The sequence below is a fragment of the Salvelinus namaycush genome, chromosome 1, assembly GCF_016432855.1.
Source record: "Salvelinus namaycush isolate Seneca chromosome 1, SaNama_1.0, whole genome shotgun sequence".
Classification (NCBI taxonomy): domain Eukaryota; kingdom Metazoa; phylum Chordata; class Actinopteri; order Salmoniformes; family Salmonidae; genus Salvelinus; species Salvelinus namaycush.
In genome coordinates, this window is record NC_052307.1 from 50,725,995 (window position 1) to 50,736,012 (window position 10,018).

The 10,018-nt window shown below is 43.2% G+C and overlaps 1 protein-coding gene across 1 annotated transcript in view; it reads right to left on the minus strand.

Annotated features, from left to right (window-relative positions):
* prmt3 (protein arginine methyltransferase 3) overlaps nucleotides 1–6,441 on the minus strand; it is a 100,078-nt gene extending 93,637 nt beyond the window's left edge. Inside the window, exons 1-8 of the mRNA XM_039003633.1 lie at nucleotides 6,363–6,441; nucleotides 5,816–5,936; nucleotides 5,616–5,698; nucleotides 5,468–5,517; nucleotides 3,763–3,868; nucleotides 3,149–3,323; nucleotides 1,738–1,882; nucleotides 1–66 (exon numbers count right to left, since the gene is read on the minus strand). Of these exons, the coding sequence (XP_038859561.1) occupies nucleotides 1–66; nucleotides 1,738–1,882; nucleotides 3,149–3,323; nucleotides 3,763–3,868; nucleotides 5,468–5,517; nucleotides 5,616–5,698; nucleotides 5,816–5,936; nucleotides 6,363–6,378 (762 nt within the window). The 5' untranslated portion in view covers nucleotides 6,379–6,441. The remainder of the gene's footprint in view (nucleotides 67–1,737; nucleotides 1,883–3,148; nucleotides 3,324–3,762; nucleotides 3,869–5,467; nucleotides 5,518–5,615; nucleotides 5,699–5,815; nucleotides 5,937–6,362) is intronic.
* Between the last annotated feature and the right edge of the window lie 3,577 nt (nucleotides 6,442–10,018).

Sequence of the window (10,018 nt, forward strand, 5' to 3'; positions counted from 1 at the left end):
CTTGTCCTTGAACACTTCCGGGTTGAGGTACATGAAGTCCCTGTAGCTTTCTGTGCGGACTTTATCCTGAGAGGAAGGAACAAAGGACATTCAGGTCATCCATTACCACAGGCAGAGAAAACATACTCATAGAGCATGTCTTCAGAAACAACATAACAAACTGAAACAAATTATCCAGTCACCCGAGACCAAGGTGCGTGTGTCACAGCCGGGCGGACGGACGGTTGTATGTCTATGAGATGGAGAGTTCCCGTGAAGAGGGGAGATTACATGTTTGTGCTTGTATGTGGTGTCATCTCGCGGAATCAGAGCTGACTGGGGATTTGACTCCACGGAAAATGAGTACAATGCTTGCTAGGCTGAGAAATCAAAAAAAAAAAAAAAGTAGACTCATTCTAACATAGAAATAGAAAGGACTGGCATCGTTTCAACCATTCCATGTGGAATCTAGTTGGTCAGGACGGGCTAATTAACCTGCCAATCGAATCCTTACGCTTTTCAGAGGGAGGCCCTTTACGTACCCATGAAACACACATTTCAAACGCACAACTTATCCACACTCATTTCGGACGATGCCTTCGCATGCTGTTGGTGTGGTGACAGAAACACAACAAACCACCAAATGTTTTGCCAAATTACAGTCGAATCCCAATAGGAGCGGTTTCCCAGAAACAGAGATTCTCCATTGAGCTTGCTTTTAGACCAGGACTAGGTTTAATAGTGTCAAGGAAACCACCCCGCACCCCATGGTGTTGAAATAAATTACAAATCAATTAGAAGTTTAAAATCGGATCTGTTCCAAAGACTGCTTCTACATCTGCACTGCTTGCTGTTTGGGGTTTTAGGCTAGGTTTCTGTACAGCACTTTGTGACATCGGCTGATGTAAAAAGGGCTTTATAAATACATTTGATTGATTGATCTGACATAAAACCTGACCTCATATTCATTATATTAGTCTGACATGAGGAGTGGCGAAGGATCCTTGGAGCAAGGATGATTGAAAACCAGAGCTTCTAGTAATAGAGAATTGATTCTTCAAGATTTATCTTTGATAACTTGCCCGGAGAAACAGACTGAACTTAGATGATGGGGCAGGGAAGGAAGTGGGAGGGTTAAATGGTGACTCACTTTCTCTCTCGCCCTGTCTTAAGCACGCTCTCGTTCACACACCGTGACCAACAGTGATCCACTTTATGGCAGCCCATAAAAGAGTTGACGATCTTCTACCGCAAACGTGGTTCCTCTTTCCTCCGAGGAATGGTTTTTGATGGAGTTTAGTCTGACGTGTATACATGTATGACGCAAACATTAACAGTGCTAAGCACCAATCGGAGAGAGGGAACGGATCATGTCGAAGCACTGCGGTAAGTGAGAGAGGAAGAGAGGGTTGACCACCTAGCATTCCCACCCACACCTCCCCTTCCACACACGCAACTTATAATGCTGAAGAAGTGTGAAATACAATCACCACATCTCAAATCCCCACCATGTTATAGTAATGCTGATGTTTCGCATGAGAGCTCACTCCTTATTGCTGACTTGTCACTGAGAAAAACGTCATGTCATCAACATCATAGTTTGCATAGAGACGATCATTTTCATTTTATGCTACATCGAGCCTTTGGGATAAACCGCACTGCTAAACCTGCGTCCCTCCTCTCTCTGCAGTGGCTACTGAATTAAGAAGAGTGCATGAGTGTATGCATATGCACAAGCATGCCATTGTGGTAGCGGACCTTAAGCATCTCCTCATGGATGCTGTAGTGGCCATATGAGCTGAAGTAGGCCTCGTCCTCGTCCTCCCGGAGCTCAGCCACTGCACCCAAGGACCCGGTGCCCCGACCCACATCCGCATTCAATACTAGACCCTGGGCCAGCAACCTGAAACAAATACCATAGTATTTTACAACAGAGCAGGATGAGGTTGCCCCTAGACCCTGATCTAAGGTCAGTTTTGCATCCCCCCCCACCATGGTTTAAGGTTCAGATTGGCTGATCCTAGATTAGCACTTACGGCAAACTTCTATCCGGAATGTATTGGAACAGATTTACCGCAGCACAGTCACACACTTACAGCACCAACCGCACAACCTTCCGACAGGACATAGCAGTAAATGGAAAGAGAGCATCTATATCCCCCCACTCCCCCTCTATGCAGCAGTGGAATTTTCCCTCCCTTCTCCTTTTCCTCCTAAACAAAGGAAAGGCCTCTGCAATACTGAGTTCACTGAGTCCCTCTGCTGGCCGCAGGTGGGAGGTGCATGTGTGAGAATGAGTACCAGCAGTGCCATCAAATGCAGGGATCCATTTGGTCGCAAAATGCGACCCTTTGACTTGACTGTGCAAGTTTTAAAAAATGTATTGGTCACATCAGTGCCATCTGCAAATTCTAGGTGGTTACTTCACTCCAACCTTTGTATTTTTGTGGCGGCTAAAACTGATTTGGTCAAACAGTAAAGTCCATTACCCTGGCCTGATTCCTTAATGAAAGTTTCTGCCCTGCACCTGTACCAGTTTCACTGGTAGCTGCTGTGATGAGAGACACACTCACTCCTTCTCCCACTGAGTGCCCCAAGGAGAGGAATAGAAAATGCGTTTTGATTGCGCAATTGAGGACACTGGAGGCCGTCATTGTAAATAAGAATTTGTTCTTAACTGACTTGCAGTTAAAGTTAAATAAAAGGCCAAGTAAAACATTTATTAAAACATACTATACTTTACGTCAGAGGTCAGGGTCTCTTGATTCGGTCGTGTCAGGTGAACTGTTGTGTCCTCACCTTTGTTCTGATCATTTCCCAAAAAGGAAAAGGCGCAACGCTCGCTTACTATTAAAAACACATTTTCTTGAAGCAACTATTAAAAGCTTAAATAAAATAATGTGTTTTCAATGGTGGTTGAGCACCTTCCAATACTTCCCCTTTCAATTGCTACCATAGTTATGCATAAGCTTGTCATATTTTTTCTGTTCGAAATTTGACCCTATCCATATAGGCCAATTCCCTCGAGTGTAAAGGGTTAATGTAGTAATTTGTATTTCTGTAATAATATCAGAAGTGGTAGTAGTGGTGATGCTAATGACAGTAGTAGTAGTAGTAGTAAGTAGCAGTAATTAACAGAAATGTTAATAGTAGTGTGGGCAGCACTGACTTGAGTTTGTGTAGGTCGTCCATGGCTCTGGCCAGGGCCTCCTCTGTGCGCTGGGCCCTCTCCTCTGCAGCCTGGGCCCTCTGCAGAAGAGCATCAGAGGAGCGGCTGGCTTCACACTGGCCCCCAGTGGAGGGTCCAGCCAACATCCCCGTCCCCTCACACAGTTCTTCCAGATCTAGCAAAAGGGAGAGACTCACTTGAACACATTTCAAAAACGGGAAGATAATGACTGCCTACTCTACTAACAGTACTGTGTACAATCGCATCTCTGCCCAACATACAATTCTCCCAACCTCCTTTGTGTGAACCATGCCAGTATCGTCACCCCATGCAAATTTCCAGTCACAATGAAGCACTAATGGGTTGCACCAACTCAAATAATACCAGATAAATGAAAACAGCACTGCAGTTTCACTCTGTTTATATGAACAGCTTAAAGCCTTTGTTGGTTTTAAACAGGTTCAAGTTGTTCTTTAAAACAACATAGGATAGTGATGCAAAACCCCACATCTGGTGAAAACATTCTAAATATACCTGCAATGCAGTTACCTTTTATCTGCACTTGATTAAATTGAGGCCTTTGAGTTGAACAATGAACCTGTGAACGCCAGTACCTATCTGCAGTAAGGGGTCATCCTGTAAAGCTGGCCTCATGTACTCATCACTCTCCCAGGGAATAGAACACTCAGGCAGCATAGACAAGCTCTGCCCACTGCACTTCTGCAAACACAAACACACAGCCATTATTGTCCATGAACTTGGAAAACCAGGGATGTATTTGGTACGACATAGAAAGGCGAACTGTTTTAACGCTAAAAAGACACAGAAGTAACTGATTCATTTCGGAGGTTCGAGAACCTAACATTCATGATTAATCAAATCATAGCTATAAAGGATCTATGAAAAATACTATTGAACGTCTATAATTATGTTTTTGTTTACATGCGTGTTGGAAAAGGCTCCTGCAAACTGCATGCTTGCAATAATATCAGCAATAGGGCTTCCCACACAAGATAGGCCCAAAGATAATTCTGATGTTTTCAATATTCCTGATATTAAATCCCTGGAAAGGTCCCTTGGGGGAAGGATGTTTGGCATACATTTGAAATCTGTATCCAAAATAATAACACATGAAAGTTGGGAAATGTGTGACATAAGACACTAGTGATTAGCTTGTAGATACTACAAAGCTACAGTGTGGTGTCATTTGAAACCTTATCGGATGCTCTGAAATATGAGTACTGTTTAGACACAATTTCTTTAAATTAATTTATGGATAATAAAAAAATACCCTTCCTGATTTTATTCCTAACTTTGATTATTTCTCAGTCATTATTTTAGATGCGGATTTCAAAAGGCATGCCAAGCATCCTTTCCCGCATTTGCCCTTTCTATGGATTTCCTTTCAGTAAGATCCAAAACATTATACACTGAACCAAAATATAAAGGCAACGTGAAACAATTTCAACAATTTTACTGAGTTACAGTTCATATAAAGGAAATCAGTCAGTAAAAATAAATAAATTAGGCCCTAATCTATGGACTAAGGCCTACCCACTTGGAGCCAGACCACCACCCCCCCCCCCCCCCCCCCCCCCCCGCCGATCCCGCAGGTGAAGAAGCCAGATGTGGAGGTCCTGGGGTGGTGTGGTTACATGTGGTCTACGGCTGCGAGGCCAGTTGGACGTACTGCCAAATTCTCTAAAACTACATTGGAGGCGACTTATTGTAGAGAAATTAAAATAAAATGTTCTGCCAACAGCTCTGGTGGACATTCCTGCAGTCAGCATGACAGTTGCACCCTCCCTCAAAACTTGAGACAACTGTTGCATTATGTTGCGAGACAAAATTGCACATTTTAGAGGGGCCTTTTATTGTCCCCAGCCAAATACACCTGTGAAATGATCACGCTGTTTAATCAGCTTCTTGATATGCCACACCTGTCAGGTGGATGGATTATCTTGGCAAAGGAAAAATGCTCACTAACAGGGATGTAAACAAATGTGTGCACCAAAATTGAGAGAAATACGTTTTTTGTTCATAGGAAAAATTTACGGGATCTTTTATTTCAGCTCATGAAACCGACACTTTACATGTTGTGTTCTTTCTATCAGGTAGTCTAAACACCTGTTCTTTTGCAATGACAATTTCTATAAAATGTCTAACCTCAATCTCAGCTTCGAGAGACAACTACACTTCCAAATGACAAGAAGCAAGGATGAGATCTGGGTCATTACTATTTTACCCGGACCATGCTTTGGCCAAAGATCTGAAGTCACTCTGTATCAAAACACAATAAGGGATGGGATATGTGCTTACCTCTGTCCGTATGTAGTTTATCATCTTGATGTAGCCATAGTCATCTAACTCTACGGGGAAGGATTTTAACAACGTCAGATGTGAGGATGGATTATATCATGACCTTAAAACAATGATAACTCTTTATAAGAGAAGTTTACTAACTTACTGTGTTTCTTAACCACTTCTACAAGGTCGACTTGATGCTCTACTAGGCAGTGTTGTAGTGTTTCTGGTCCAGAATTTGACATCCTGAGAAAACATGAGAGACAAGATCGTTTTTTTAAGCAACTCACTGATACATTTAATCTGGTGTGAAATAGTTCTCTCTCTCTGAAAGTGTTGATGGTTAAAATATATGATACACACTTGTCACAGAATAAGCAAGTAACTTGAACGTTGTTGTCATTGGACTCCATCCACTGCCACTGTTCCTCATTATCACTGTCTGAGAGATCGGGCACATCGTCCCCTGCCCCACCGTCGTGATCTGTCACAGCGTCAGCAAAGGTGTCAGGCAGCACAGATAGGTACATTATAATCATCTTTTGTGTCAGTGTCAAACATTGCATGAAATGGCTGGAGCCAACGGGCATTCCCATTACAAGTTCAACCACATTTTTTCAATGCAGGTTTCGTTTAATATGAGTTAATGTGGTAATCCAATAAACTGCATGGAGTATAGTCAATACAAGCTCAGCTATCAAGCTGGTTAGTTAGTTTGCATACCGGTATATGAAATGCGTTAGCTAATTTAGCTAGCTAGAGACACACGCAACATTACAATACTTCAAATGAACAACTCTTTTAAGTACAAAATATCCCAATTGCAATATGATGACCGTTCTCTGTAGTGCACCATTCAGTATTTCTATTATTATAGTTTTCTATCACTATTTACGTATCTCACGTGTACCTGTGTATTCCGCCATGCTGTCTCCTTGGTTTCAGCAGTGTACACGCTGCTTCCGGGTCTAGTTCCAACGTGTACTTACAGACAGTGGCCACTAGGGGGTCAACAACTTCTTCTTCTTCTATGAGGTTAAAATGCGGTTGGCATCCAATTTGTTGCATTACCGCCACTTACTAGACTGGAGTACAACTCTCTTATACTTTACTTGAAAAATAAAAATATACTAAATAAATAGCCTACTATCTAACACTATACTCGCTAATTTCAAAATTATTAAAATAAAATGAACACCTCCCTACTCCACTAATTAAATGTATTCACTCCTACCTCTTGCCATCACCCTGAAAGGAAGGGCCATCACCACTTAACACGTCCTGTAACTCTTCTGATGTCAAGTCTCGCACACCAAAATACCTCTCTGCAGCTGCTACCACAACCTCAATTTTCTGAGACTTCTGATCCATCCCTGCAGTACAATTAATAACCATTGCTATAAATGCTAAAAATCCAATCTTACTGAAACTTATATCACTTGTTGGCCTATCCCTCTGTACTGGTATATCTCTACTACTCTCACTTCTCCTCCCCCTTAACCCATCTTCCTCTACTTTCTTCACTGCCTCAGCATATGACAACTTCTGCTCTACTTTAACCCTGGAAACCTCAACCTGCCTCTCTCGCACGGGACATTTCTGATCCCCAGCTCCATGGGCACCCCTACAATTAACACATTCCACTACTTTCCCCAATACCACACATTCCTTTGTCTCATGCCCTTCTGCACATTTCTCACACGTTGGACCCTCCCTCCTACACACTGCTGCCACATGCCCATAAGCTTGACACCTGTAACATCTTAAAGTATTTGGCACATACGCTCGTACAGGATAACGTATATATCCTAACTTCACTTTGTCAGGCAAAGACTCAACTTCAAAACTCAAAAGAACAGACAATGACTCTTCTGTTTCCCCATTCTCGCCACCCTGTCTGCGTCGCATCAAACAACGAGCATCACATACAACGGGAATCTTTGCCCTCAACTGGTCAACGTTTATATCTACTGCTACCCCAGTTATCACTCCTTTCATTGGTTCCTTTTTCTTGAGAACGAAACACTTCACTTTACTTACCCCCATTCGCTTTACTTCGAGCGCATTCTTTCTCTGCACAACAGAAACACAAACAATTATCACTAGACCACTTCTGGTTACCCCCCCCCCCCCTGATTCCACATGACCCAACTCTTTTTTCACCCACCGTGAAACCACAAATGGATCAGCCAAAAGCCAATAGTCCACTTTTTCCATAAACTTCACTCCTACTGTCACAGACTATTCTTCATCCTGATCCTCGGTGCATACCTCGGTCTTCGATGACTTTACCACACTTACCACCTCTGATACTTCACCCTCATTGACTTTCATTTCTCCTCCTGTCTTCAGATCCCTCTGCTTTCACTTTCTACCATTCTTCTTTGACAAACCATCTCCCTTTTTTCCACAATTTTTATCTGACTCAAACTCACCCTCTTCTTTCCTCACTCTCTTAGACCTCTTCTCCCTCTTTTTTCCCCTCCATTCCTCCTCCATTTGTCTCGGCATTGCTTTCCACATGAAAATAATTAACACAGAGCATTACCCCATAGAGGTGCCAGCTTGACTAAGAGGTCAACAACTCATGACAAAATCTTTAAGGGATTTGAAGAGGTACAGACAGCTCCAGGAGGTTTGTGTTGATTGTACAAAGATTGTGACAGCCGGTTAAATGGCGTCCCTTGAGAAGGCAAGAACAAGATGTATGTCAGGAGAAGTGCAGTATTATCATAAGGAGACGTAAGCTGTGTTCGAATACTCATACTAACCGCACTAATCATACTATTTGTGACATTAATTGAGTATATAGTATGCTTATTGGTCATAATATGGACATAGTATGCCAAAAGTTCCCGGATGTCGTACTAAATTTGTCAAAATATGAAGTATACATGCAGAGGACACTACTTTATGGCCCATAATGAAATTCTTCATCAAATGGGCGTGGCTTCACATCGTTTTCACATTTAAAGATAATGGCAGAAAATATGCAGCCGAAGTACAACGAGAGCGGATACAAAATCATTGCTTTAACTAATTAGGACAAATGTAAAGAAAATTTTGAGCAATGTAATAAAGTAATGACTTTAAAAAATAAGTAAATAACAATAACTAGACAAGTCAGTTAAGAACACATTTGTATTTACAATGATGGCCTAGGAACAGTGGGTTAACTGCCTTGTTCAGGGGCAGAACGACAGATTTGTCAGCTCAGGAATTCGATCCACCAACCTTTCAGTTACTGGCCCAACGCTCTAACCACTAGGCTACCTGCCATCCGGATGGGGGAAAGTAGTGATATGTGTTAATTGTAGGGGTGCCCATGGGGCTGGGGATCAGAAATGTCTGGTGCAAGAGAGGCAGGTTGAGGTTTCCAGGGTTAGAGTAGTGCAGAAGTTGTCATATGCTGAGGCAGATGAGTTTTCCAATGGAGCCCTCTTTGTCTGGAGAGGTAAATGAACGGTTCCAGCACTGTAGGAGCTGTATCTACTACGCTTTGTTTTGGAACGAACTGGAGCACTCAGAGTTCCACTGCGGCAATTGTTTTCTTGCTGAGGATTATAGGCTTGAGGTGGCTTCCTTGACCACGCAGGTAGCCAGCCTACGTAAGAAACTGGGGAAAACGCAGAGTGGAATACAGGTGGCTGGACGCCATTCGATCATGTTGGATGCAGCTCCGTCTTGTCGTTTGTTATTATCCGACTGGTCGGTGTTGCCCAGAGTTCGTTCGCCAGGGGAGCCATCTACTGCCTCTCCTCCCCCATCAGATAGCAGAGTCGAAGGAGCACAGCAAGAGGACCATGGCAATCAACGATGGTCGCATGTTATGAGCCATGGAAGCCGAAGACAGCGGCCTGCCACAAAGCATTCTACACTCCCAACAAGAGGCCCGGAGTGGATACAAACAACGAATAGGTTCGCCGCCCTCGAGCCTGATCTTCCTGCACCTTCGTCGCTGGGGGTACCTGTGTCTGCTGCCGCTGTGCCTACTCCTACTTCCCCTATGATTTCAAAGTCGACGTCTGCAACCTTCCGTCCCTGCTCTGGATTGTGCGGGACTTCTCCATCTGTCAGAGAACTGCACTATCCTGTGAAGAGTGGGAGTGGGCGGATTTCCTCGTCCTTCTCGCCAGCCGGGATTTTGGGCAGCTCCATGGTAAGAAATGTGACCTTTTTTCCACCAGGACCTATGTCCTATCCCGGAGCTTGAGTAAATTCCATTACTAAGCTGCTCCTGAATGTACTATGCCAGGACATGGACATTGATTCTATCGTATTCCATGTGGGTTTTAATTACACTATGAAGGGCAGCTCTGAACAGTTGAAACTGTGTTTCAAAGAGCTGATTGACTCTCTGCTGGACACTAATAAATGTTCCATCATATCTGGCCCTGTGCCCTCTCTGAGTCGTGGCATTGAACGCTTTAGCACAATTATTTCTCTTCACAACTGGCTATGTGATTATTACAGCTCAATGGGTGTAACTTTTGCGGATCATTTCGATACCTTTTGGAAACAAAACATTTGATTTATACCCAAATCATTTGGGTTCCTGGATCCTTT